General features: G+C 53.0%; 10 protein-coding genes across 10 annotated transcripts; 6 read left to right on the top strand and 4 right to left on the bottom strand.

Moving 5' to 3' along the window:
• Window positions 1-406: 406 nt before the first annotated feature.
• N7459_002798 (dual-specificity mitogen-activated protein kinase kinase) lies at window positions 407-2067 on the top strand (the record flags this gene model as incomplete). The annotated part of the gene is made up of 4 exons (XM_056941983.1): window positions 407-1090; window positions 1162-1453; window positions 1511-1880; window positions 1938-2067. The coding sequence occupies 4 exons, from the start codon at window positions 407-409 to the stop codon at window positions 2065-2067; spliced, it is 1476 nt and encodes a 491-aa protein (XP_056801866.1).
• Window positions 2068-2951: 884 nt separating this feature from the next.
• Window positions 2952-5873, bottom strand: N7459_002797 (secretory pathway Sec39 family protein; the record flags this gene model as incomplete). The annotated part of the gene is made up of 3 exons (XM_056941982.1): window positions 2952-4071; window positions 4124-4280; window positions 4337-5873. 3 exons carry the CDS (start codon window positions 5871-5873, stop codon window positions 2952-2954), a joined length of 2814 nt encoding a protein of 937 aa, XP_056801865.1.
• A 191-nt stretch (window positions 5874-6064) lies between these two features.
• On the top strand, window positions 6065-6593 carry N7459_002796 (uncharacterized protein; the record flags this gene model as incomplete). The annotated part of the gene is made up of 3 exons (XM_056941981.1): window positions 6065-6092; window positions 6226-6362; window positions 6447-6593. 3 exons carry the CDS (start codon window positions 6065-6067, stop codon window positions 6591-6593), a joined length of 312 nt encoding a protein of 103 aa, XP_056801864.1.
• Window positions 6594-7894: 1301 nt separating this feature from the next.
• N7459_002795 (DNA-binding ATPase) lies at window positions 7895-13787 on the top strand (the record flags this gene model as incomplete). The annotated part of the gene is made up of 4 exons (XM_056941980.1): window positions 7895-7905; window positions 7963-7980; window positions 8050-13437; window positions 13493-13787. The coding sequence occupies 4 exons, from the start codon at window positions 7895-7897 to the stop codon at window positions 13785-13787; spliced, it is 5712 nt and encodes a 1903-aa protein (XP_056801863.1).
• A 1137-nt stretch (window positions 13788-14924) lies between these two features.
• Window positions 14925-16888, bottom strand: N7459_002794 (uncharacterized protein; the record flags this gene model as incomplete). Its single annotated transcript, XM_056941979.1, has 2 exons — window positions 14925-16748; window positions 16841-16888. The coding sequence occupies 2 exons, from the start codon at window positions 16886-16888 to the stop codon at window positions 14925-14927; spliced, it is 1872 nt and encodes a 623-aa protein (XP_056801862.1).
• A 1037-nt stretch (window positions 16889-17925) lies between these two features.
• Window positions 17926-18963, top strand: N7459_002793 (proline racemase family protein; the record flags this gene model as incomplete). The annotated part of the gene is made up of 1 exon (XM_056941978.1): window positions 17926-18963. One exon carries the CDS (start codon window positions 17926-17928, stop codon window positions 18961-18963), a length of 1038 nt encoding a protein of 345 aa, XP_056801861.1.
• A 258-nt stretch (window positions 18964-19221) lies between these two features.
• On the top strand, window positions 19222-21379 carry N7459_002792 (putative MFS transporter; the record flags this gene model as incomplete). Its single annotated transcript, XM_056941977.1, has 10 exons — window positions 19222-19635; window positions 19691-19733; window positions 19787-19950; window positions 20001-20195; window positions 20250-20425; window positions 20484-20561; window positions 20618-20824; window positions 20882-20949; window positions 21001-21096; window positions 21150-21379. 10 exons carry the CDS (start codon window positions 19222-19224, stop codon window positions 21377-21379), a joined length of 1671 nt encoding a protein of 556 aa, XP_056801860.1.
• A 633-nt stretch (window positions 21380-22012) lies between these two features.
• Window positions 22013-23365, bottom strand: N7459_002791 (putative erythromycin esterase; the record flags this gene model as incomplete). Its single annotated transcript, XM_056941976.1, has 1 exon — window positions 22013-23365. One exon carries the CDS (start codon window positions 23363-23365, stop codon window positions 22013-22015), a length of 1353 nt encoding a protein of 450 aa, XP_056801859.1.
• A 380-nt stretch (window positions 23366-23745) lies between these two features.
• On the top strand, window positions 23746-24938 carry N7459_002790 (uncharacterized protein; the record flags this gene model as incomplete). The annotated part of the gene is made up of 2 exons (XM_056941975.1): window positions 23746-24584; window positions 24638-24938. 2 exons carry the CDS (start codon window positions 23746-23748, stop codon window positions 24936-24938), a joined length of 1140 nt encoding a protein of 379 aa, XP_056801858.1.
• Window positions 24939-25226: 288 nt separating this feature from the next.
• On the bottom strand, window positions 25227-26313 carry N7459_002789 (putative inositol phospholipid biosynthesis protein Scs3; the record flags this gene model as incomplete). The annotated part of the gene is made up of 2 exons (XM_056941974.1): window positions 25227-25328; window positions 25438-26313. The coding sequence occupies 2 exons, from the start codon at window positions 26311-26313 to the stop codon at window positions 25227-25229; spliced, it is 978 nt and encodes a 325-aa protein (XP_056801857.1).
• Between the last annotated feature and the right edge of the window lie 1448 nt (window positions 26314-27761).

The raw sequence follows: 27761 nt of genomic DNA, 5'->3' as shown, positions 1-27761 counted from the left end.
AAACAACCCCACTGGACGAGGTCAGACTAAGTAGAGTAGGACCCGAGCATCGCTGCCCACTTAGTAACCCGGCGGCTGTGTTGCCGTCTATTAATATTCATGACGCTGGGATTCTTGGCTCGTGCAAGCAGAGCGTGTCGAGAATAAATGCCGCCGCAAAGCGTCCTTGATATATGAACTGCCGTGGTGGAACCGACCGTTGTGACGCTGCGCCGAGTCACCTGCCTTCCCCTCCCCTTTCCGCTCGTTTATCCTGCGTGTTCTGCGTGCTTGACTTGTCCTACCCACTTCCCTCCATTCCATCGCTTGCTCTCTTCCTTCCACGGTGAAGTCCAACGACACTGTGGCTACCCTGGCTGACCCGAACGAGTTGTTCTTGCCTGGGGATAGGCAGAACAATCTCGCCATGTCGTCCTCCGTGCCACTCCTCCGCCCGCCGGTGCCTGGGAACCGCTCGAATGCCGGCAGCCCTCGTGCTCCAAAGCTCACACTAGGCATCCCCCCATCGCCCAACTCCAAGCCCGTTCATGGCAATGGGGTACCTGCTGTCACCGCGGAGGCGCCGCAGTCTCAACCACAGTCCTCACGACCCGCCCCGCCTCAACTCCGCTTGGCGACGCCTATGGGCAGCCAGAATGCTGTCCCTCAGCAACCTTCTTCCTCCCGCATGCCCAATGGCCGTCCCGCACCACCACCGCTAGCCACTAATGGGCTGGGTGTAAATGGCCAGCCCCCGCTGGAAGGAAAGGGTAGCGGTCCGACATCCGCAAACTCATCCTACTCCGCGCTATCTTTCGCCATGGGCCTCCGCCAACCGGCGGATGGCAACTCCGATCCTTCGTCTACGATTAGCTCGGAGGGGCCGGTGCAGATGGAGCGCGAAAACAGCATGAATGGGTTGCTCCCCGATCTGGACAGATTAAGTCTCGAGAAGGGTCGCCCACTTGATGTCGAGGATCTGGACGATGAGGGCTGGCACGCGGCTAGCGAACTGAAGAAGATCGTGGAGCTGGGCAGTCTGGGCGAGGGTGCCGGTGGTGCCGTTACCCGATGCAAGCTCAAGGAGGGCAAGACTGTGTTTGCATTGAAGGTGAGTGGCTTTGGAACCGGATCTCGGACATGCGTTGTCATTCACGGTGGCTAATCGCTCTACAACAATAGATTATCACCACAGATCCGAACCCCGATGTGAAGAAGCAGATTGTTCGCGAGCTCAACTTTAACAAGGACTGCGCATCTGACCATATATGCCGCTATTACGGTGCTTTCATGGACAAGTCCACCGGCACCATTTCTATCGCCATGGAATTCTGCGAAGGCGGTAGCCTCGACAGTATCTACAAGGAAGTCAAGAAACTCGGAGGGCGAACCGGAGAAAAGGTGCTGGGCAAGGTCGCAGATGGCGTGCTCAATGGACTGACCTACCTACATAGCCGGAAGATCATCCATCGAGGTATGCATCCACACCCTAAGATCACCTCGACCGAACGAAGGCTGACTGACGATCTAGACATCAAACCTTCCAATATCCTTTTGTGCCGCGATGGCCAGGTCAAGCTTTGCGACTTTGGTGTCAGTGGCGAGTTTGGCACCAAGGGCGATGCCAACACCTTTATCGGCACTTCTTACTACATGGCCCCGGAGCGCATCACGGGCCAGTCTTACACGATCACCTCTGATGTCTGGTCTTTGGGCGTGACTTTGCTAGAAGTCGCGCAACACCGATTCCCCTTCCCTGCCGATGGAACCGAAATGCAACCCCGCGCCGGATTAATAGACCTCCTCACCTACATCGTTCGCCAGCCCATCCCCAAACTGAAAGACGAGCCGGAGAATGGCATTCGCTGGTCGGATAACTTCAAGTACTTTATTGAATGCTGGTCTGTCTTCCCCCATCTACCATTGACAAAGTCCCTGCTCTAACACGAATACTTCAGTCTCGAGAAAGAGCCCCCTCGACGGGCGACTCCCTGGCGGATGCAGGAACATCCATGGGTGCAGGATATGAGGCACAAAAAGGTCAACATGGCCAACTTTGTGACGCAAGTGTGGGACTGGAAAGATTGATTCCAAAAAAAGTCGTCACTGTCATTGACCCGACAGCACCCTTGATTTCCTCTCTGCATTTCCTTTCCATGGAGTCCTCGCTTGTTGAGTATGAGTGGCTGGACCTCAAGGATTGACCTGGTTGTCAACACAACTCAAACATTACCACCATCACGACGCCCTGACTTTTGTTGTTTTACCGTTGGCGCTATCCACTTGTTATCATGTCCTCCCAGGCCGGAACTCGGGTTGGATCTCCATATCTGTTTCGCTGCCGCTGCTGCTGCCTCATCATACCCTAACCATTGCTTTCCTTTGCCAGCGACATGAATCTCATCCGGCTACGTCTTACCTATACGATCCTTCACGGTCTGTTCGATACCTTTCCCTCGCCCTCGCGTCATATACATCTCGAGTTCTTCTTCATTCTCATTCCTTTTCTCCCTCCTTTCCAACCATTGTCCCATCTCATGTCACTTTTCGAGTCTGGACATACCCATCATACATTGTCTGCTCTTGTTTTTTCTTTTCTTGTATACCTCCACTTTGTTTGGTCCCCTTGGGCTTTTGATTGCCTTCCGACTTGGATGCGGGAGTGTATGCAATGCATCTGGAGATTTTCCTCGGCACATAACTAGGTCCTTAACGCCATCGCAGTTCTTGAGCCCTACAATGTTTCAGCGAAGTAAATTAGGCATCTAGGGAGATGTCCTGTGACAACAAGTCATCGTGAAGATAAAAAAGGTCATGGCTAATATCATCATTGCTGGTCATGATACAGAATTCAGTACATGTAGAAGAAGTCATCCGATGCCGTATGTATGCGAGCACTACTCGCAAACCACGGCGGTAGACAACTTCATCATCTAAATACACCCCAGCGACAGCCCCTACAACACTCTCGACTACCGGTTGACCGGTTCCGCGCCAAGCACCCAGCCTATCCCACTCGCCAGCCCACCCGTCACCATATTACTAACCATATCCCTCTTGCGCACACGGCCTTCGCCCTGCTCAGGCGACAGTGGTCGCTCATCACCACCCTGTATGCCACCAGCGCCCTCCGCCGGGGAAGCCGCGGCCGTGGCGCCGCGCAACGGAAACGCGTTCTTATGCAGGGCAAGCGCGGCGCCGCGCGCAACCTCGAAGAGACCCATCGGCGCCTCGTGCGGGTGCGAATGCGGCATGGCGGCGCGGGCCCGAGCCCGGCGCGCCGCGCGCTGCTGCGCCGTGTCGAAGGCGTCACGCTCCGAGTCTGTGGGGCCGAAGCCGCCTGGCACCGTGGAGAGGCTGTCGCCTTTTGCGTCCCAGAGGTCTTCTTCTTGCTGCTCGCGGGCGCGAAGGGAGGTAAGCTCTTCGTCGCAGCGGCGCCAGGCGCCGAGGATTTCGGGGAGGGGGTCTGGGGAGGGAGCGAGGGTGAGGGCTAGTGAGAGGAGTTCCATCCGTTGGGAGAGATTGGTGATTTGCGATTGGAGGGATGTGGAGATACTGGGTGTTGTGGGGCGGTAGCGGCCTGCCTTGTACACGGCGCGCCAGGAGATGTCGTCTGGGACGGACGGAGTGGTAAGGAGTGGCGAGGGGGTTGGGAGGAGGGAGGGCGGGGTGAGTCTGGTAAGGATGTAGGAGTAGGCTGTTCCAAAGTCGGCGGAGTCTAGGGCTGCGGAGATGGCGAGAGAGGTGATGCGACGTTCCGCCGTGACGAGGGCGTCTGCTTTGGAGAGCTTCTCTTGTCGGTTTTGGGGTTCTGCTTCGTGTGATGCGGCTATGGTTGGAAGCCCGGCCAGAACGAGGTTGCGGCCAATGGATATGAGGTCGTCTAGTTTGGTGTAGCTTTGCGCATTTTGCTCGAGCACTTTCTCTACCAGTAAGAGAGGATCATGATGAACGCGAATGCTGACGGGCTGGAATGGGACACCGTGTTGAAGGGTTAAAGAATAAAATGATAGTGCGTGCGTCGCGGATATGAGGGAGTTGATTTGCTTCAGAGGGACCGACTCTGGGAAGTGAGTGTGGAACGATTGCAGACTGAAAAGCCGGTTAGAGATCGCGTCGGCTTTGGATCCGTGTCAAAACTCACATTTCATAGGCTCTCTTCATTCCCCCACGGGTCCGGTTGCCATTGCTTGCGTTGTCGTAAGCTGTAAAAATAGCTTCGACAACAGCCGCTTCCACTTGCACCGCGTTCAGTGGTGCTGTTTCTGACTGGGTGTATATATCCACTGCCAGTTGGTATTCTGGGAAAAGGTCAGCATCGGACTTCACAATCATAGAATCGGATCAACGGTTTTACCTTTAGCCCCAAGAAGCGCCTTTAGAATCTCAATTTCAACTGTTTCTCGTGGGACCCTCCAAAATAAGCCATTGTGTGTCGATGGCTCATCCCAACCACTCTCCGATTGTTCTGCTTGCCAGTCTCGAAGCCAAAGTAATTGTTGGCGAATAGCCTGCCAGTCGTGTTTCGATCGGGACTGATTCGCCATGGATATTACCACGCTTTTCAGCTCTGCCAATTGTATTTCCTCGCTGCTGTGAAGGCAGATATTCGCCACAGCTCGGCACGGGACCAAGTGACCGAGGTCTGTCAAGATACGAAGCGAGAGGATTAATGCGCTCAAAAAGGAGATCGAGGATGGCGAAGCTTGTGTCAAAGGGTTTCCAGGTGCCAAGAGGGCGTTCTGTAGCAACGAAGCTCGGGTTGTCGAAGATATCAGCTCTGCATCATAGTCCACCGATGGAAGCGCCGACAAAGACGAGTCGAGGTACGAAAATCCCTCGAGGCCATGTAGCTCGGCCACCCGAGCTAAGACCTGCGATGAGCCTTCCAATGCGGCCTTTGATGAATCCGCATGGGCATACACCACAGACAGACCAGTTTGGCTGTACCCGTCCAGTAATTCTTTCAACTCCTCTGCAGGCAGCTTTGTGTCCGTTTCCTCGTAGCCACCATAGTCTATATCTTCCGGTCCATTCCATTTGGTGAAGGCATGAACCACACTGTCATGATCAACTAGGCTTCGCGACAGTAGCCATTCGTTCACATATTCCCACCCAGCCAGTTCGGTGGCCTTGGGTTTCGATGTTCCTTGTATGAAAGATATTGTGTTCTGCTGCGCTACTTCGTTGAGCCGTCGACGCTTCGATCGTTTGCTGCCGTGAAGCCAAGGCCCCACCAATCCCCTTAGATTGTTGGCTAAGTCCGTGTCACTCCTTTGGGAGCTCGCAAGAGACAAAAGAACGTTGACGGCGGTCTGATCATCCATCGACTCCAGCGTTTCCAGTGATAATGTATCTTCACGGTCTGGGTAATATTCGTAATTAAGCCGGAGCGCGGGGAGCAGGCTTGAAATCAGCCATGTTCGAATAAATGGCTGGTGCTCGTAAAACGGAAGAACGAGGTCGAGAATGAGTGGTTGAAGAGCTGTTTCCGAGTCAATCAAGTGTGCCCGGTGAATGAGGAATTGAGTTAAAGGATCTGATGATCCTACGTCCTCTTCCTCGTCTTCGCGCTTCAATGGTTGTAAGCGAAGCTTCCGTACGCGCTTTCTCGCTTCTGACTCCGACAGGTCCTTGACGACAGATGTATCGATATCTCGGGGTGGGAGTTGGACCGGCGAGTCACTGGCAAGCACTTGGAGCACAGGAACGTAGCTAGTGGGCTCTGCACTTTCGGGCAAAAAGGTCAAGATGATGCGTAGGAGGCGTTCTAGCGGGAAACATTGGGGGTAATGCGCCTGAAGCGTAGGCAAGGCGACCACATCACCCCCTGCACAGAGATGAGTCGCAAGCAGGATCGCATGGGCATCTGAGAGCCCTTCCAGGGGCGCCATGGCGATCGAACGAAGGTGATGAGGTGGGTGAGGTGTCCTCATACTAGCAACGTCAATCCAAGTCGCATACGGCTGGGTGCACGGACCAGTTCGGAAACGAAAGGGAAAGCGTCGCATCCGACGACACTTTCCCATCTTCTTGCTGTACCCCTACCCACCACTCTGCCAATTCGTCGCTATTCTTCTTGACAATGGCTTCCGGTTACGGCCTCAATGGCGGTATGTGCTTTGATTCCCCGTTTCCTGCATCATGGGCCCGCTCCGCGGCGATAACCCATGTCCGATCACATCTTGCGCGGCCACCCCTCCCGTCATGAATGCCCCCCCGCTAACTCGCTGTGACTCGTTGTAGGTCCCTCCCGCTGCTACCCCTTCTGGCAAGAGGTTCTTGGATGCTACGTGGTGAATTCGGGTGAGGGCGAGACCGGCAAGAAGAAGTGCACCCCGGCTCTGGATGACTACTACGAGTGCTTGCACCACCGAAAAGAGGTACGACTTGGTCCCTGGTCGCTTCATATGGATATCTTTGCATGCATCATGGGTATATAACTGACAACTGTGACTTGACTGTAGGCTCTCCGCACAATGAAGATGCAAGCCGCCTTTCGGAAGGCCGAGGCCGCACACCCTCGTGAGAATGCGCCTAAGGCCGAGCAAATTCGAAGCCTTGGCCTGCTTGGAAAGGAGGAGGAAGCTGCTGCTGTTCTGTCGCAGCGGTGAGGAGCTAAGGACAAAATTTCAAGGGCGCAGTGATTCTTTTCCCTTGACGCGTGTGATTCTCGTGTTTCTGCCCGGGGATGGTATCCGAGCACATGTGACTGTATAGAAACGCTCAGTTTGTTGACCTTACGGTCTTTATTTTGAAATGATACTCCAGTTCTATGACATGGTGTGTATATGTAGTTGGGCTTGGGCAATCGATACATTTCTAGGGACGCTTAAGGTTCGAGGCAAAAGGATGTAGGATGAGATGCAGTTGAATTGACTTTGATATAGCCAGGGTAACTAGGTATGTTGTTGCAATCAAATGCGATGAGCTTATATCTTGCAGGTCTTCAATCGGCAGTTGCCTTTTTGACTTCGATCTAGAAGTTGGCTCTTACATCCGTGGACATCAAATGGGCACGAGACTTTGACAGCGTGCATAGATTGGATAACTAGGTGTGTAGCCTATCAATACGGGAATTTTCAATCGACCTTGACGAGACTGTTGTGTGCTTGTCTCAGGTATGACAGTGGAATTGATATGGTCCGTATTTTATATTTGTAGGGTGGATATATATACTTCCCGCTAATTTTCTGATCCATTGGCGGAATTGATGTCATGCTGTACTCTAGTTGACCCCCAGCCACCACTCCATTGAATACGAATATACTTAATCTGTTCGCATTTGACCAAAAAGCAAGCTTCATTGTAAAGCACGCTCGAGTGATCTCTTCCGATCGTCCTGGGAATCCTCAAGTTCGATGAGGCCATCTGGCATGTCTTGGCATTGCCGAGAGCTATGCTATGCGGCAGTCGATATGGATAGGAGATCGAGGGCTTGCAAGGCCATGACAAAACCACTGATTGAATGCAATGAAAAGCTCAAAAAGAGGCCCTGCAACGCCAAAGCGATATTCTTCGCAAAAGCCATCGCATCCGCGAATATAATATCCCCAAGACTCGAGCCGCGCGTGCCACGTGACCCGAAAAACCCGTGCGTGGGCCCAACCACCACTAGTCCCGATGCAGACTAGCGCCGCACACCCAAACATGGGCCTGGCGCGCCGGGCAGAAGCACCCCCGATGATATAAACCCGGCTGCGTGACCTCGAATCTGCTCTTGTGTACTGAATCTAATCCTCCCTGCTGACTCAGCATCAGTCTGGTGGTGTCGGGCGTGCGCGTTTCGATTTTTGAGATCCCCGGCTGCCGCGCCTTCGCGACGCGCTCTGTCGCGTCTCTCGTCTTCTATTCCCTTGATTTCCTCTCACTTTGAGGCGGTGCTGTTCACTCGGCATCAGAGTGACGGCCCGCCATGACTTCCCGGTAAGTGCTTGCACCCAATTATGACGCGTCGGTCACCTGATGCTAACTCCACCGCAGACTCGACCGCCTGGTCACGTGAGTTAAGATCGCCATTACGTGATCACCGCCCCCCAATTGCTAACGTGCTAACCAATCATCGCACAGCCTTCTCGAGACCGGCAGTACTCAGTTGATCCGGAACACCGCTGCCCAGCAGCTGGCCGATGTGCAGAAGCAACATCCAGATGAACTCTTCAATCTGCTGGGCCGGATTCTTCCATACCTCCGGTCAAAATCATGGGATACCAGAACTGCTGCTGCCCGCGCGATCGGGCTGATCGTCTCCAATGCAGACCTCTACGACCCAAATGAGGAGGATGGCTTGCAGATCAAGTCTGCAGCAGATGACGATGACGTGGAGATCAAGTCTGAGATTAAATCCGAAGAAGCATCATCCTCTTTGGATGAGTTCCTCCATCTAGACAGATTGGACATCGCCTCTATCCTGAAGTTTGGCAAACGACTACTCGGCAGCGCCGGTAAGGAATATGAGTACTCGCTGGCGTCCATGGATCCGGCTGCGCGCCTGCAGTATCAAAGGAAAACCTTGGCGGGGCGTCTGGGTCTCACTGGGGAGTATGTCGAGGATGACCTGATTGATACCAGTGATATCATCACCAAACCGTTGACACCGGCCCCTAAGCGGGAGTCCACGGCCACATCAATTTCCCGGGAAAACAGTTTACAGGATCTTCCGTCGCGGCGGCCATCATCACCCAGCGAGATTGCCAAGCAAGAAGAGGCGGGTTTAAGCAAACGTCAGTTGAACCAACTCAAACGCAAGAACAAACAAAATGCGAAGATGGGGGCAAACAAAGTCCGCGTGGTGGACTTGTCCTCTCGGCGAGCGTCGGAGAGCGTTGCGACTCCTGTCACCCCTCACCCGGTCAAAACCGAGAACGGAGACGAGCAGAATGGTGAAACAAAGCCTGATTACTTCTCGCTCGAACGCCCGGCAGGTGATGATGACTCGAAGATCGTCTCTGAATTCAAAGGGCCTATCGCACCTGAGAAGCCCCTCATTCAGCCGGAGATGGTGGATCGGGGCAACGGGTGGCCTCTGGAATGCATGTGCGAATTCCTCACTGTGGATATTTTCGATCCAAATTGGGAAGTTCGTCATGGCGCAGCAATGGCTCTCCGCGAGGTGGTTAGAGTTCAAGGTGCGGCTGCCGGCCGCCTTGAAGGCAAAAGCCGTGCAGATAATGATACATTGAACCGTCAATGGCTGGATGATCTTGCGTGCCGTTTACTCTGTGTCCTCATGCTCGATCGATTCGGTGACTATATCTCTGACAATGTTGTCGCACCAATCCGAGAAACTGTCGGTCAGACTCTTGGTGCGCTTTTATCGCATCTACCACCTAAATCCGTCCGTCAAGTCTACGGATGCCTATACCGGGTCATTATGCAGACTGATTTGGGCCTGGACCGCCCGGTGTGGGAGGTCTGCCATGGCGGTATGATTGGTCTACGATACCTCGTTGCCGTTCGAAAGGACTTACTTGTGAAGGACTCAAATATGATGGATGGAGTCCTGGAATCTGTGATGAAAGGTCTAGCTGATTTTGATGACGACGTGCGGGCTGTTAGTGCCGCAACGCTTGTTCCGATTGCAGAAGAATTCGTGACATCTCGAGCTGGCGCCCTTGGATCATTGATGAATATTGTCTGGGATTGCCTTTCGAACCTGCAGGATGATCTCAGTGCCAGCACAGGATCTGTTATGGACCTTCTCGCTAAGTTGTGCACGTTCAACCAAGTACTGGATGCAATGAAGGCGAACGCAGCTGATGATCCGGAAGCCTCGTTTGGAAAACTGGTTCCTCGTCTCTACCCCTTCCTACGGCATACCATCACAAGTGTTCGCTCAGCCGTGCTCCGAGCGCTCATGACATTCCTGAGGCTGGAGGGAGAAGGTAGCACAGACTGGGTAGACGGCAAAGCCCTGCGTCTGATTTTTCAAAATCTGCTTGTGGAACGCAACGAAGGTGTTCTCAAGCTTTCTCTTCAAGTTTGGTCGGAGCTGCTGAAGGCAATTGAGCTTCATGGATCGTTTGGACCCGACACTGAGCTTTCGTCTTCTATCGAACCTATTGTCACCCTGACCATGGGCCCATTTGGTGTTCCCCGATACCCCATACCTATGAACGCCTCGCTCTTCATTAAGCCATCTGGTCTGCCGTTCTCTGTGGCAGCTCCGACCCCCGCCAAAATTTCACCTCCTGCTACCACCCCTGGTGGCACAGAGCCTTCTAAGGTGGGCCGCAGACGCAAGTCAGAGAAGAAGGAAGCTCCCCCACCCTCAGCTCACAATGTTGACGGACACATGTTGTCTGGAGACATTGATCTTGTCGGCGCTGACACTATGCTACGGTCCAAGATATATGCCGCAAAGGCACTGGGTGAACTGCTGTCTTTCTGGGACAAGCACGACCTTCCGAGTTTCTGGTCAGAAATCTTGGATGGCCTTAAGCATTCAGCTTCCACTTCTCAGCTTGCCTCGGCTATGGTTATGGAGGAGTATGCCCGTCACAGTGGATCGGAAAGCAGGTACATTTCGTCCCTATGCGATCGTCTCCGTCCCATTGTGGAAGGCGAGCGTCCGTCCTGGTATTCAGATATCTCTTGCTATCTGCATGTCTCCCGTGCGCAATGCCATTCGCTGTTGAATACTTTCCGAGATCACGCACATGTTCCACCCTCCAGGCTGCCGGTGTTGGCTGTCGTTGTGCAGGGCGATTCGGAGGCTGGCCCCAATGCATTCTCTCTCGCCGATGCCGAGAAGATCGTGGGCCCTGACTTTGACCGTTTGAAGAAGAACCTGACACCCGCTCAGCGCATCACCGCTACTCAAGTTTTGACTGATACTCGCGCCACCGCCCAATCAGCAGTCGAAGAGGCACGGGCAATGAGAGAACAACGAGATATGCGCGTTTTAGCGGCAGCTTCAGGTGCCCTGGTCGCTCTACGGGAAATTCCGAAGCGCCCTGGTCACATCATCAAGGGCATGATGGACAGTGTCAAGAAAGAGGAGAATTTTGAACTCCAGCAACGCTCTGCGACCGCGGTTACATCTTTGATTGAACACTACACTGCTGCCACGAAGCGGGGACCAGTCGACAAGATTATTGGAAACTTGGTGAAATACTGCTGTGTGGACACGTCGGAGACCCCCGAGTTCCCGCACAATGCTCAGTTGGAGAAGTCGATTTTGTCCTTGCGCAAGGAAGAGGATCGACGAGACCATCCCGACGCTGCCAAGTTCGAAAGGGAGGCCAAGGAAGCTCGAATTATGCGCCGCGGTGCGAAAGATGCCCTGGAGCAGTTGGCCGTTAAATTCGGTGCTCAATTATTGGACAAGGTTCCCAACCTTGCATCTCTGGTTGAACGACCGCTCAATGATGCTTTGTCGGGCGATCTTCCTGAGAACATTACCAACCCCCAGAATGAACTCGGCCAAGAAGTTGTGGATGGTCTATCCACTCTTCGTGCTCTACTTCCGAAGTTCGATCCAGGTCTTTACACATGGGTTATCGGTCTTATGCCTACCATTGCCAAGGCATTACAGTGCCGACTTTCGGTCATTCGTTATGCCGCGGCTAAATGTTTCGCCACAATTTGCAGCGTCATTACGGTGGAGGGTATGACAATGTTGGTAGAGAAAGTGCTTCCAACAATCAACCATGCTCTCGATGTGCATCATCGCCAAGGTGCTATTGAGTGCGTATACCACTTGATCCATGTGATGGAGGATGGAATCCTTCCTTATGTCATCTTCCTCGTCGTCCCTGTTCTCGGTCGCATGAGTGATTCTGACAATGATGTTCGGCTGTTGGCTACTACTTCCTTTGCGACACTAGTCAAGCTTGTGCCTTTGGAGGCAGGTATTCCTGATCCTCCCGGATTCTCTGAGGAGTTGCTCAAGGGCCGGGACCGTGAGCGCAAGTTCATGTCTCAAATGCTGGACGTGCGCAAGGTGGAAGCTTTCGAGATCCCCGTTACGATTAAAGCGGAGCTTCGACCCTACCAGCAAGATGGTATCAACTGGCTTGCATTCCTCAATCGCTATAACCTTCATGGTATCCTTTGCGACGATATGGGCCTGGGTAAGACCCTGCAAACGATTTGTATCGTCGCGAGTGATCACCACATGCGAGCTGAAGAATTTGCTAAAAGCCAAGCTCCTGATTCACGGAAACTTCCCTCGCTGATTATTTGCCCACCCTCGCTTTCGGGACACTGGCAGCAAGAAGTCAAGCAGTATGCCCCATTCCTCAACTGCATTGCATACGTTGGACCACCAGCAGAGCGATCAAGACTTCAGCCTTTGCTTGCTTCATCCGATGTGGTTGTAACCTCTTACGATGTCTGCCGCAACGATAATGATGTGCTCAATCCCATCAGCTGGAACTATTGTGTTCTTGACGAGGGCCACCTCATCAAGAACCCTAAGGCGAAGATTACTCTCGCTGTGAAGCGGCTAATGAGCAACCACCGTCTGATCCTTTCCGGAACACCGATTCAAAACAACGTGCTTGAGCTATGGTCATTATTCGACTTTTTGATGCCTGGGTTCCTCGGTACCGAGAAGGTCTTCTTGGACCGTTTCGCCAAGCCCATCGCTGCGAGTCGCTTCAGCAAGTCCTCATCAAAAGAACAAGAAGCCGGTGCTTTGGCGATCGAGGCCTTGCATAAACAGGTGCTGCCATTCCTGCTTCGTCGTCTGAAGGAAGAGGTCTTGAATGATCTGCCCCCCAAGATCATTCAGAACTACTACTGTGATCCCAGTGAGTTGCAGAAAAAGCTCTTCGAGGACTTCACCAAGAAGGAGCAGAAAGAACTTGCCGAAAAGGTGGGTAGTACAGAACGCTCCGACAAGGAGCATATCTTCCAAGCTCTGCAGTACATGCGTCGTCTCTGTAATTCACCCGCATTGGTGGTTAAAGACGGCCACAAGCAGTATAACGAGGTACAAAGCTATTTGTCTTCCAAGCGCTCCAATATCCGAGACGTGTCGCATGCACCCAAGCTTACTGCGCTGCGTGACTTATTAATCGACTGCGGTATTGGTCTCGATCATACTGCTGAATGCGAACTCGACACAGGTGCAAGCTATGTCAGCCCGCATCGCGCACTGGTTTTCTGCCAAATGAAGGAGATGCTGGACATTGTGCAGAATGATGTGCTCAAGAAGTTGCTTCCGTCTGTCCAATATCTTCGTCTGGACGGCGGTGTCGAAGCCACTAAGCGCCAGGACATCGTCAACCGTTTCAACACTGATCCTAGCTACGATGTGTTGCTTCTGACCACCAGTGTTGGTGGATTGGGCCTCAATCTCACGGGAGCAGACACTGTCATCTTTGTTGAGCATGACTGGAACCCGCAGAAGGATATCCAGGCCATGGACCGTGCTCACCGTATCGGCCAGAAAAAGGTCGTAAATGTCTACCGGCTGATCACGAGAGGTACCCTGGAAGAGAAGATCTTGAAGTGAGTATTCATCTTGGTCCATTTGAGTCAATCACTAACAATTATTGCCTCACAGCCTGCAACGATTCAAGATTGATGTCGCTTCCACCGTGGTCAATCAACAAAACGCCGGCCTAGGCACTATGGACACGGATCAACTCCTGGACCTCTTCAATCTCGGTGAAACAGCCGACACAGCCGAGAAACCAAGCGAACAGACCGGCAATGAAGTCGACATGGTCGACATCGACGGTGAAGTCAAGGAGAAGGGCAAAAAGGGCTGGCTCGACGACCTAGGCGAACTCTGGGACGACCGCCAATACCAGGAAGAATACAACCTGGATTCCTTCCTGGCCACAATGAAAAGCTGAGATCGAATGTCTTCCTACCGGGCCGATACTCGCCATCTACCCACCTCCATCTATTGACACGCTGAAGCAAAGCACCCTCGCCTCATTGTTTTACTTCGACCCTTCCCCTCAACACGTTCGTCACGTCTTATGTCCTATGCTTCTCCTTTCCCCTTCTACGGGGGTGTTTTGTGCATCAGCGACTACTAATCCTTTTCCTCGAATCTCTCCCTGGGTGGTTATCTGGTTCTCATCCCGATTTCTCTTATCCTCTTCCTTCGACCCCTTCATGTATTTTTAACTTGATTCTTCTTACACGACCAACGATATCTTGCATGTAAATAGAGAAAGAGCTGTTCCACCTTTTACTTCACCTTGTACTGTGCCCTGTATATGTTGACTGAGAGACGGCTGATAGTGCTTCTGCACTGTTTGATACGCCGTGCTGTCGTTGAGACTGTATAGAACATGTGTAAGGGGAAGCTGGTAGGCTACGCACTTGCGATGACTCTATGCTGGGATTTATCAAAAAGATTGAAAGGAGCAAGAAACCCTGAAGTCATTAACTCATAGAAACAATCTTGGAAGACAGACAAGCCGTCGAGGACATCACTCCGTCGTTCTTTTCCATTCAAAATTCAGTCCCTCCTGCTTCCGAGTCCAAGGACTGAAAGTAAGGTACCACGACATAGAATAGAACGGCGAGGAACTACTTCAAGTGGCAAAAAAATTGACCGACCCGCAGACACAACTTGAAGAACACCGTCATAATGAAGATTGCGCGGACCAACCAAACCGTAAATGCATCCGAGGCGCCGAAAACACTCTTCACAAAGGCCGAAGAGAAGGGAAAAACAATTAAGTCAAACCGAGAGCAGAATAGAGAAGAGAAGAAAAAGAGAAGCAGGCCAGAAAGTAGGGTCTAACACAGCCCTCGAAGAAAAAAGGGGTAGGTACACAGCAAGGAAGAAACGCTGATTAGATCTCCGTCAAAAGGGGCCAAGGCGATGATCGATTGAAATTTAAGAAGGAAGACATTGATGGAATCGAAATGAGTGCTTAGCGAAGCTTGTTCCCTTGAAACGACGTAGGGACAGACAGCTCACCGACCCATGGCTCAACGCGCCAGGCGTGCGCCCATCATATTAGGCTTGATACTCAAGCTCGACCCTTAGGCTTGGCGAGCATATTTAGTCGGCTGATGCTGAGGACACCACGCGACTTTTGCTTTGCGCTGGCAGCCGCACTGGCCGGCGTGCCCATGCGAGACGAGACTGAGCGAACAGGAGTCTTGATAGGTCGAGACTTGACGGGACTAGGAGTAGGTGGATTGGCCTTCAATCGCTTAGCACCGCGCTCCTCAGACTGTTCATCGGCCGGAGGCACATTTTCAGCATCCTCGGTGTTGGGCAAGTCATCATCGACCTCGTCTCGGTGTCTCTTCTTGTTGCCGATGCCGTGAGCAATGCCATGGGCGACCACTGGAAGCTCGGGATATGCGGAGCCGTCCGACTGGCGAACGTGGCGAATGGTGGGGGATTTGACTGATTTGGTATTGGATGAATCAGATACAGCGTTCTTTTCTGGCGTTAGGGCAGGTAGAGTAGGGTAGATGACGTCGGAGTTGCTGCGAGATGGGGTGGTAGGCATCTTGGAGCGGCAAGGCGATGCATCCACGAGCTCATGACGAGACTTCACGCTCGGGGTGAATTCAACGTGCTTCTTCGGGGACGGAGTGGGCGCAGAGTCAGTGAGCTCAGCCTGGCTGGCTAGAAGCGAGTCGGGATTGAAGTCAGGGGCAGCCACATGCGTGCCAGCGGCGATCTTGGACGGGTCACGGGAGAACAAGGGCTGATGTCTGCGAAGGATGGACTTTAGATTGCCAAAAGTGGGCAAATTGCTCTTGAGCCGGGGGTTGAAATCTGTCCGCGGTGTTCGCGGGGACGCCATAGCCTTGGTAGCGGGTGATCGAGCCAATGATGGAATCAGCGAAGTCTTCGGAGCCTTGAGGCTGAGCGAGGCGGAACGTGCAACAGAAGCTCGGGTTGGAGTCATGAGGGAACTGCGAATCATTGAACGAGGGCGTGGAGCAGGGGTTTTTCGAAGGGCTTCCCCGTCCTTTACAGGCTGGACACGGCCGGTCGAGGTGTCATCGGTCGGGTTGTGCTTGACGCGCTTAGTGCTGGCAGCAGGAGCAGGGGTAGGTAAAGTAGATGGCTTCGTTGGCGGTCGCGAAGGCGATGCGTTCTGGGGCTCGGGGTCATCCAGCTGCGCCTTGGACTTGGTCCGCTTCAGGGACTTTGTCACAGGCTGGAAGCGACCTGGCGTGGCCCGGTAAGAGGAAGCATGCCCGGCAATGGAATCCATCTTCTTGAATTCGGCCATATGGATATCACTGAACCGGCCAGCTTTGCCCTTGGGCTTGGCAATCTTTCGGTCCCCATTGGCTTGATCAGCTTCAAGCTCCTGATCCTTCTGTTTCGACTTGTCGAAGATCATTTGCTCCTTGATCTTCTTGACGTCCTCACGGACACTATCCATCAGTCGCTTGGCCTCATCGCTAAGTTGGGAATCTTGACCAAACTTGAACTCGTATCCAGGGGTGCCGAATTGCGTGAGTGCTGGAGAAGCCTTTGACTTGGAAGGTGTGTTTTCAACCACACCATCGTTCACAACCTTACCCTCTGCATCTTTCTTGATGGGGTTGAATCCCAGGATTAAGCCCGAGTCAACTTGTTTAGTCGTGCTTTGGTGCGCTTTGCTGGGATGCATCTCCTGCCGAGACGGGCGGACAGCAGATCCAGTCATCGGGGTTCGAATTTCCTCCAACTTCTGTTGTGTAGCTGGGGTCGGGGTCTTCTGGGAGCCCTTTTTGGTAATGGGCGTGCGGACCGAAGGGTGGCCATCGCCGGGTGTTTCGTCGCGTTCCTCGACAGAAGCAAGTCTAGTCGCTGCGTCGGGTTGGGGGATGGACTCGGCAGTCTGATTGATGATGTTCCGTTAGCTGAAACCGAATTGAAGCGCGGTGACGTCGAAAGCCCCTCTCACGACGGGCGTTGCTAGGACACACTCACGTCGGGCGATGCGTTGCTTCGCAGACGGGCGGAACGCCGGACCGCCATGGTTGGAGATGGTGGCTTTCTGGAATTTCAAGGTATCGGCGATTGGAGCAAGAGTTTTGGGAATTATGGGGGATGGGAGGCGTGGGGTCGAGTGTGGATGAATCGACGCTCGTCCGGCGAAGCGAGAGATCAGAAGTAAACAAACGCGCTTGACGTCACATGACTAAGCAGGCGCTGGTGGACGATCTATGGATATTGACTGAAGTGCTTTTGGTAGATGAGGTTTGAGTCGACTGGATGAGATTACGTTCCTCATTTCGCTTGATTTATCTGGAATGGATATTTGCTGCTCTCACTCTGTGGTCTATAGGTGATCAACGTAGCAGATGGATCTTCCCGGAGATCATCCGAGCTATACAACTATGACCCCGAATAGTATTGAGATTATTGGAAAGTGAGATGGAGTGACGATACGAGATAATAGATATATTGATATTGAAGTAGTGACTAGGACTTGAGACAAATCCTTTCTGCAAGACCGGTGAGTTCGGGATGGCAACATCTCCCCGAGACCCGCGATTTCACAATAAAAAATCTCAACCTCAACATCTCCGCAATGCCTCACGAAAACCACTAGGCGGGAGACCGTACCCGCACAGCAACTTTGTGTGTTTCTGATCTGGAGCGTATTCGGTAGTCTCGCGTCACAGACATGGCGGGACACACGATATTGTCGCAGCAGTCGAAATTATCTGCACACTCGGGACCGAGTATCTGCTGAGAACTTGAGAAGCCATGAACACACTAGCGTATGAGCATTCTCACTTGTGTCGGTGTGGGGATTGCTGCATTTTGCCGCGCTTCCAGCGCCTGCCACAAAAGAAGTCGACCCTCTGGACGCGATGTGAAAAAGCAAATTATCCCAGCCATGGGTGGAGGTCGGAATCCTCCCCCGGCAGCGTGGAGCATCGTGGAGCATCACTTATAACCCCCGTCCAGCCACAAGCCCAAGACGAAAGACCCAATCGAGGTTGAAACAGCCCGCAATCCACCCTTCTACACTCGTTGCGAGCCATCTTCTTGTTTTCAACGCCGTCATGCCATTCTCCCGCTCGATAACCGTGGTCGGATGTCACGCCGAAGGCGAAGTGGGCGACGTGATTACTGGCGGAGTCCTGGATGTTCCCGGTCAGACGATGTATGAAAAGCTAGTCCATGTTTCGACGAAACAGGACCACTTGCGCCAACTGCTTCTCAATGAGCCCCGGGGTCGGGCTTCGATGAATACAAATCTGGTTCTGCCACCCTGCGACCCGCGTGCAGATGCCGGCTTCCTGATCATGGAAAGCGAAGAATATGCGCCTATGTCCGGGTCAAATATCATCTGCACCGCGACTGTGTTGTTGGAAACAGGCATGATACCCATGAAAGAGCCGCGGACGGAAGTCTCCTTGGACACCGCTGCCGGGTTGGTGACCGTGACTGCGGAGTGTGAAATGGGGAAGTGCAAGAGTGTCGAATTCGACAACGTTGCGTCATTTGTGTTGGAGCTAGACTTCAAAGTGCAGGTTCCTGGATTTGGCGAGGTGTCGGTTGATATTGCCTACGGCGGTATGATGTACGTGCTCGTTGATGCGGCCTCTATGGGGCTGATGGTCGACAATCAGCAAAGCCGTCAGTTGGTAGAGATGGGAGAGCGCATCAAACGTGCCGTCGAGTTGGCTTACTCTCCAGTTCACCCGCAAAACCCGGGTATCACGGGATTTAGTGTGCTGGAGTTTACAGAGCCTGTGAGGTTGGCGGACGGTTGCAAAGTTGCAGCCAATGCCGTGGTTGTTTCTCCAGGTCGATTTGATCGCAGCCCTTGTGGCACAGGAACCTCTGCTCGGCTCGCAGTGATGCACGCCAGAGGCCAAATTAACGAGGGAGAGATCTTCAAGCATCGGAGTATCATTGGCACGGAGTTCGAAAGTCGGATTCGAGGGACGACTCGTGTTGGAAACTATCCCGCGGTTCTGCCCACGGTCAAGGGTCGTGCCTGGATTACGAGTTTCAAGCAGGTCGTTCTTGATCCAACTGATCCTTTCCCAGAGGGATTTCGAGTCGGCGATCAGTGGCATATGGCACCCAACTAGTTCATCGTGTGTCATGAAGAGTACAATGGAAAAGGTGCCGTGAAAATAGTACCCAGTTGGATACAATTAGTTGTTCAAAGTCATACTGCCAATCATGATCCAACGTGAAATACGGACTACCTATTTGGTGGAATATCTCAATCCGAGAAGGAGTCGATCTACCCCGTTCTGCATATCCGAGACGGCGAAGCATTCTTTTCCGGGCGCCGCTTCAGAACGATCGGCAACCCCGGATTTTGACCCCGCAAATTTCTCCAGATGTTGCTCATTCTTGGCGAAAGACAAGACTACAAGAACCAGAATCCTGCCGAGTTCCTAGCCAAGACATTTCCACGATCTGCAATAGTATTCAGACTACAATCTCCATATGCTTGCTGCCGTGGTTTCACCATGCCTGGCACCAAAGAGACTAATTCCGACCATGTGGAGGACTCCTGCCCCAGTAAAGATGTTGCCAACACGATGATTGGCAGGATGCCGCCATTCCTGCTCAGTTTATCCTCAGAGGAACGCCGTCAGATGGAGAAGAAGCTGGTTCGCAAAGTCGATGCGAGACTTCTGATCATGATTGTCATAATGTACATCTTGAACTATCTGGATCGGAACAATATCGCATCTGCAAAGCTGGCCGGGCTCGAAACGGACCTCAACCTCCACGGTGATCAGTATCAGGTGCGCTATACCAGGCAAAGAAGACATATTCAAGGCCTAAACTGATCCATCTTAGACGTCTGTCAGCGTCCTCTTCGTCGGATATCTATTGATGCAGGGTAAGCTTGCCATACGAACTAATGGATTCGGGCCGTGGCTGAGATTGACCCAGTGCCGTCCAACATGATCCTCAATAAACTGGGTAAACCATCCGTATATCTCCCTGGCTGCATGTTAGCATGGGGTATATTATCTAGCGCGACTGCAGCAACTGAGAGCTACGGTGGACTATTGGCTTGTCGATTTATTCTTGGCTTCGTCGAAGCGGCATACTTTGTGAGGACAGAGTCCCAACAATTCGAGTCTCGTACTGACATGTCAACTAGCCGGGATGTCTCTATTTGCTCTCAGCATGGTATACCCGCAAGGAGCTGGTGAAACGCACCGCATTATTGTATTCGGGCTCTTTGCTTTCCGGTGCCTTTTCAGGCTTAATCGCGGCAGGAATTACGAACGGACTGAATGGAGCGCGAGGTATTGCAGCGTGGAGATGGCTGTTCATCATTGAAGGAGCTATTACTGTCAGAATATTACCTCCTCCTTTCTCACATAAAGTCGAAAACTGATGATCATAGGTGTTTGTGGCCTTAATATCGATATTCATCATTCCTGATTTGCCGCGGACCACTTCCTGGCTCACGGAACAAGAAAAGGAACTTGCAGCCTGGAGACTGGAGGAAGATATTGGCGAAGACGACTGGGTGGATAGCGAGCACCAGTCTATGTTCCATGGAGCAAAGCTTGCTCTGAAGTAAGCAGAATGCTCTAACAATTACCTGGCCAAAGGAGCTGACACAAATCACGAAAAGGGACTACAAAGCCTGGTTGCTGCTCGGTGCAATCTATGGCTGCACAGCTTCAGGAGCGGTGACAACTTTCTTTCCAATGTACGTGGCAAGTGAAGCGTCAAGCCAGAATGCTATCCTCTAACGCAGCTATCCAGTGTCATGGCTGGCCTGGGCAAAGATAGCGTAACCACGCTCCTTCTTACGACACCTCCCTATTTGATCGGCACTATCGTGGTTCTGATCAACGCATGGCATGCTGATAAAACTGGGGAGCGATATTTACACATTGCATTGCCGCCAATCTTAGCAATCGCTTGCTTCGCCATTGCAGTCGCGACAACTTCCTTTGCGCCTCGATATGTGTAAGTGGCTTCTCAATCGACTCTGGACGGTATTAACAGGCTAATATGAACCAAAAGCGCCATGTGCATTATGATAGGGAGTATATATGCGGGTTATGTAGTGCTATTGGGGTATATTTCAAACGGTACGTCGAGTTTAGGCGCGTCACCAGTGTCGATGAGTGACAAAAGTCTAGTGCTCCCTCGGCCTGCGACCAAGCGAGCGGCGGCCCTCGCGTTCATTAATTGTCTCAGCAATGTTTGCCAGATCTATACACCCTATCTGTATCCTGGTAAGTTTGCGTGAATGTTTGAAGTTGTAGTCTCAGAGCTCATCTCAAGCAAGATTCCGACGCTCCGAGATATACCACTGCATTTTCGGTCAACATTGCTATGTCGGCAATGACAATCATCTTTGCGACCATCATTCGCATCGTACTTGGACGGCTCAATAAACATCTTGACCAAGAAGAGGGTATATTCATTGAGGCGGATGGTCTGCAGCAGGGAGAGGATAACGAAGAGCAGGGGCTCCCTGGCAGGGCGGTTAGCCGAGGATTCAGATTCTTGCTTTGATGGAAATAATAGTCACAGTAGTTTTGAGAAGGTAGGCTGGAAGACAAGGGATTGAAGCAATGGATCATTTGAATATATCGTACCAGCGCTCATCTTCTCTTTTTCTGTGTGCTTTCCAGTGGGATCAAAACCCGTGCTTGGCATGGCTTCTACTCGGGGTCTCAGGTTGTTGATTCGTGAATTTCCGTTATAATAATAACCCATTTCATGGTACTAGGATAGTCACGTTTGGGCTAGAATGTGCTGTCTTTTCCTCAAGGCTCGAATGGTTTTGATCGTGTTGCCTTAGAAGAGGATCCTAAGTTGGCTGAGTCGCATTCAATCTCTGCCACTTGGTATAATGACCTTATTTCAGGTAAATTAGAGCACGGAGAGATAGCAGCCAAGAACTGCTACAATGGCATGAGACCTACGGTTGAGTACCTAATAGGAAACATCTCGTTAATTGCCTAAAAGTTGAACGGTCCCATATTTTCTTGCACCAAAACCAAAGCCCCGAGGAAAGAAGAGAAAACGAGAGGCTACAAAAATTATAGTCAGTCTTGTATAGCCAATATAATCGACCAGAGAGTGCACTCTTCTGGGGGCTGAAACGCGTTGATACTATGACAAACCACACAAAAAGCGAACACCTTAGAGCCCGAATGGATAAGTCTCTTCTTTTCCAAGTGGCGTGGCAGGCTGGATAATCTCCAGGGGTTTGACGGCCTCGGAACGATCGAACCAGACATAGCAATCGAACTGCCTGTGGAGATATGCCTGAGAATAATGGGAGATCTTCTCAGTATCCGGGCGATATATGACCCCAATGAAGCGTTCAAGACGCATTTTCTCGGATTCGAACGCATGCCGAAGATCGGGATTGATACGACCGCGGCTGAGATCGATGAGGAAGCTTGGGACGCGGGTGTTATGGGCGATGATCTCCCAACTGTCATCTCTCGAGGGCCGAACATTCATGACTTCCATATCGTCGTCCCACTCATGAGCTGCAGCAACGGTGCCGGTATGGGTGCCGCAACCGATAATAGCAACGTTTTCATGGCCCAGACGCTCTCGGCACAGCTGTCCAATGTTAATCTCCTTCCGCCGGCTGCCCATACTCGTGAAACGAGCATCTCCCACATGCGAGTTGTGAGCCCAGACAATGGCTTTGTGCAGCGGAGGTGGGCGGTGCTGCATCAGACGATGCAGAGTGTCGAACATGTGAGTATCGCGCAATGTCCATGAGCTGGCGGAGCTCCAGTACATCGACTTGTAGTACTTCTCGGCATCGCGCACAAGGTAGGCGTTCTGCTTGCCGCTGTGGAACTCATCGCCATCTTGAGCCAGGTTCTCCGTGTACTCGATCCTTCTCTCAAGAAGGTCACGCAGCATTTCCATCACCGGCTGCTCGCAGTCCTCCATGCCCCGAATCGATGCCAGGCCATAGTGCGCGGGATCCTCCACCCACGGTTCGAGGCATCCGTAGCGTCGACGCGCCTCTTTGCCTGCTAGCGGGTCGACTCGGTCAAGATAGTCAATGACCGCTCGGACTGATGCCCCCATGCTGTAAAGGTCCAGTCCGTAGAAGCCCACGCGCTTCTCCGGAGGGAGTTCCTTGTTCCAGTCCCGCATCCACTCCACCAGGTCTTGCATCTCGCGGTTGCGCCACATCCAGGTCGGGAATCGCTTGAACGGCTCGTATCCGGCTGCTGTGCCTCCGACGCCTGCTTTCGCGCCAGATCGCATTCGCACATATCGGTCGATGGATTCTGCATCTGGCCAGTCTGCTTCCACAGCGACCATGGTGTACCCATGGGTCGATATGAGTCTTTTGGTGATTTCCGCTCGTGCAGAGTAGAACTCCGACGTGCCGTGACTGCCATCACCTAGCAGAACCACCTGTTTCCCTGCATACCTATCGAAGTGAGAGGCGAAAGCCTTGTCTTCGATGGGTGGTAGTGGCTCAATGGCTTCGTTGAATAACTCCTGTAGCTGTGACATGGATGTTGATGTGGTTAGTCGCCGGAAAAAACCTAGACGCATGGAAAATAGGTTGCAAATATTGCTCTAGTGTGTGAGAGCAGGGTCGGCGACGCATCTTGACTCCACGAAGGGAGAGCGTTGTCGGGATATTCCAGCGGCGACAACAGATGAGATCATCCCCAGTTAACTGACCAGTCATGATGACTTCACGGGAACAACGACCAATTCCGACCACAGCGCAGTTCGGACTGTGGCAGATCGCGTCATGGTCTCCTGCGATAGCTGGGGACTAGAATGGCGTTACGAAGCATTTCGATATGCTTTTGCCACGCCTCAATTTGAGGAACATTGCGCATCTCGCTCAGCAAGCACGCTTCTGTACAACACACGACACAGGCATGGCTCTTCCGATAAGCAGCCCATCTCCGCGCGTGGACCGCTTCCAGCAGGCGATGGAATCGCTCTACGGAAGCTTCAGTCTCATCGAAGAGCCAGGGAACTGGACTCCGCCTCTGAGGTCGGGTGGTCACCGTGGGCGATATCTATGGACCGACGCGTTCGGCGTGATCAATCTTCTGACGATGCACAAAGAGTATCGCCGAGCTGGCGGGAGCACTATTGGTGACGACCGGTATCTCCTCCTCGCCCGGCGGCTCATCGAGACTGTCCACGACGTACTCGGCCGCACCAGGGACGGTCTTGCACGTCTTCCAGGAGCTACGGAGGCACATCCCCTGGCTGGAGGACTACGGATTGGCAAGACGGATGAATATGGACCGGACGGCGACGGGCAGTACCACCATTATTTGACCATATGGATGTTCGCCTTGAACCGCATGGCCAAAGCCTCTGGCGATGTCAGTTACAACCGCCAGGCCGTTGAACTGGCGCGTGCGATTCATCCACGCTTCTTCGTCGACCGGTCGGCCAAACGCCCGCGTATGATATGGAAGATGTCCATGGATCTCTCCACGCCGCTCGTCTCCTCGGAGGGGAATCTGGACCCGATCGATGGATACGTGATTTTCCGGCTGCTCCAGGCTGCAGCCATTGAAGCCGGCGAGGGGGAAGTGTTGGCCGAAGAGATCGCCGATTACAAGCGCGTCATGGAGCGCAAGGGAGAGCACTTCGTCTCCAGCGACCCGCTTGATCTGGGCATGACTCTCTGGACGGTGCACTGGCTCTCGGAGAAAGAGAACTGGGCCTCGAACCTCGCCACGCGATGTTTCGAGCAGATGTGTCAGCTCAAGTCTCCTGGTTCGATCGGATTTGCGTGCGCTGACTCTCCAGATACACAGACAACCTCTTCGAGATCAACCAGTATCTCAAGCGCAATATCAGGTTTCGCTTGGCTTTCCGCGAATTCGGCACTTCTGTAGGAGCCCAGTGCCAATCCCAGCAGACTACGGAGAAGGATCGCGCAGTTGACCTGAAGACTTGGTCCGATGCGATCATTGCGGCGTGGGATCCATATATGGAGCTTTCCATCACCGAAGGCTTGACGCCGGAGGACTTGCGGCCCATCACGCGAGTGATGTATGCATCGGCTTTGATTCCAGGTGGTGAGTTGATTCCGCTCCATGCTCACTGAGACCTGGGTCCAGGATCTTGCTGAAATCTTCTGGCGGTTCAGCATTTGGTGCCGGATACCTCGGCCCTGAGCCGGAAATGACAGGATGACACTGAGCAGCGGTATGACTAGTCTATAGCGAGTGGTAGGTTGGAGATCGACGATGAAAGATATCGCAACATCGATCATATTGGTATGGTGAATAAACGCGGAACAAATTAAGAATCGCGCTGCCATGCCTCGGAGGAATGCGGTCTATTGTCACAAGAGAGGAGTATTCACACTATCGAGATGTGACGAAGGAAACATCTATAGCCCAGGGATGCCAACAAGATCTCTCCACGGTGTAAGTCTCCTCGGGAGAATGTAAATAACATATACAGCGCTCAAAGCGACAAACAATCCGGTCCACTATCGGGGACAGAAAAAAGTTAGCCACACATATCCCTGCGTGCAGTGGGAGAAGGCCACTAGATCTCGATGGCCCAAGCGTTCCAGTCAAGATCGAGAGGTAACTCACCTTTTCCAACCATGTATGGAACCAAATAGCCGTCATGAAAAGCATCCACCAGCCCAAGCCCACTACACCCCAGACCAAGCGCAGCGACCACTTCCTCGCCACTCCGACAATATCACCAGCATCGCTCGCCCAGGAGGCATCTGGGTCACTCGCCTTTCGCTCATGCCCACCTTCAGTATCGGCTCGGGAAGCATTGGTCGCAAAAGTGCCGACTGCACCAGCGCCGAGGGCCTCAAAGGCCAACATCGCCGTCGCCAGAACGAGCATGAACACATGTCCGCTGATATCATGCCCCCCTCTCCACGCCCCACCGGCGGTCTTGCAGGCCGCCGCTGTGAAGAGGGTTTCCAGCTGGGCAGAGGCACTGGACCCCGGGTCTGCCTTGCCAAGCTGGCTCAGAGCCTGCTCACACTTGCCGCCCGTGAGCACAAAGCCGCGGTCAATAATGGGCGGTCCAAAGAACCATTGTGTCGTCAGATACCACACGGTGGTTGCGAGTGCGTAGCGGAGGAAGGCCTGGAGAGAACGACGCGCTCGTGTTTGTTGTTTCTGGGAGGGCGAGGAAGAGGAGCGATAGGCAGGCTGGAAGAGGAGCAAGGACGCGAAGGCGACCGTCGTCCATAACCAGCCGATCTTCACAAAGTAGAGATTGAACACGTTGTTTTTCCGCGCGAAGTAGTTGACGGGACTTTCGGACAGGTGGAGGTCGGCGGCGAGGGAGGGGGCCAAGGCGCCTGAAGGCGACGAGGAGGGTGATGGGTCCCTTGTCGCACGAGCAGTGGGTGAAATGACTGAGAATAGAGATCCCAAGAGCAAGGTGAATGGGTATACGAGGAGGACGACCGGCGAGGGGATCGGTCGGGTGGGTGTGACCATTGTCGGAGAAATGCCAGTGGGAAATGCTGCTCGAGAGCACCGGGCGACTATGTTTGGTACAGAGTTGCAAGACTCAATTCCCATTCCCAGCCGTGGGGAGACAATCCAGGTGAACAGGGAAGATGCAGCGTTGAGCCAGACGGATGACATCAACTTTGGCCGAGGCACCAGTGCTGGCTGCCTGAGGCAGCCATCACACCCACTGGAGACAGAACAACCTTGGAAGACTACAATGTTGAATATTAGAGACCAACTTCCGAACTCCTGTATGGACCCTCTGCTTACATTCTCCAATGGGTGGAGAATGGCAGTTTGCTCCAATGAGAATCAGGTGTTCGACCATGACAGATATCCATGAATCAACTCTTCAGGGCGGGTTGATGAGATAGGATCGGATTGGGAATCAAGGATATTTCTGCTGTTTCTGCAATCTCCCACGACGAAGACACGTACAAATCAGGACGATGGTCCAAGGCTCGCTAGTGCATCCATCGACTCGGGGCCGAATCACGCTCGTGCGTTAGACGTGGCTCCGGTCTATGAAAGTATGGTGTCTCCTGGGATTTATAGTCAGAGACTAACTCCATGATGTTCCTGCCCTTCCTCCATCTCAGGCCACGACAAGCGTCATTCTACGCGTCCAGCGTGTCGGAGCCAGGGTGGCGGGACATCTCTCGGAGAGTGTATGGAGACACGTCTACGCCACTCCATGGACGAGGGCCTCTATCACATCCCGAGGGACAGGATCAGTGCAACCCGACGGGACCTGCACTGGTGTTCACCGTGAAGTGGCCACGACCCAGACTGCTGGGAAACCAAGTCTGCACAGCGATTTCTGCGACCACGACGCCTACACCGTATCGCAAGTCCCGACCAAGCGTCCCGATGCGCCCTGGGCCCAGCAGTCTGGATCTCGCAAGCTCAGACCAGGGCCCTCTTGGGTTACAGCCGTTTCTCTTTTCATCGGAGGCTCTGCAGAGGTTGGGAAGTCTGGATTCGAACGAGTTGTACACGGCTAAGGACCACCTAGCGCGCTGCATCCCACGGACTCGCCCTTGATTCGGGCGGTCCTCGGACAATCCTGCAGGGCCTTGCCAAATATCCATGATGATTCGATACCATCGCAACGGCACTGGCCGTAAAAGCGCAGGATGCCAGCTTTCTCCGTCGCAGCGACCCACTTGATGATTGGAGCAGAATCCAGCTCCTTCTCCGCTGCGGATCAGCATTCACAGGGTGAAGGCGCTAACACCGGACACCTTCCTAGACCGTCCGCGCTACTGTCTGTGGGAAGCGTTGGCGAGCCTGAGCCGGCCTGTCGGTGCCGCAACACTGTGGGTGTTGACAAAGGCGCGCTATTATTACTTAGGCATTCTGCGGCCTGCGGTTTCAGCGTTGATGGCCGCGAGAGACCCAGAGTGTCGGGTCTCCATTGTGGAAGCTGGAGG

The sequence above is a fragment of the Penicillium hispanicum genome (genome assembly GCF_028827665.1).
Source record: "Penicillium hispanicum strain IBT 35686 chromosome Unknown utg000003l_segment0_segment0, whole genome shotgun sequence".
NCBI classification, from domain to species: domain Eukaryota; kingdom Fungi; phylum Ascomycota; class Eurotiomycetes; order Eurotiales; family Aspergillaceae; genus Penicillium; species Penicillium hispanicum.
The sequence above is the reverse complement of the archived record's forward strand: the minus strand, read 5'-3'. Positions and strand labels throughout refer to the sequence as shown.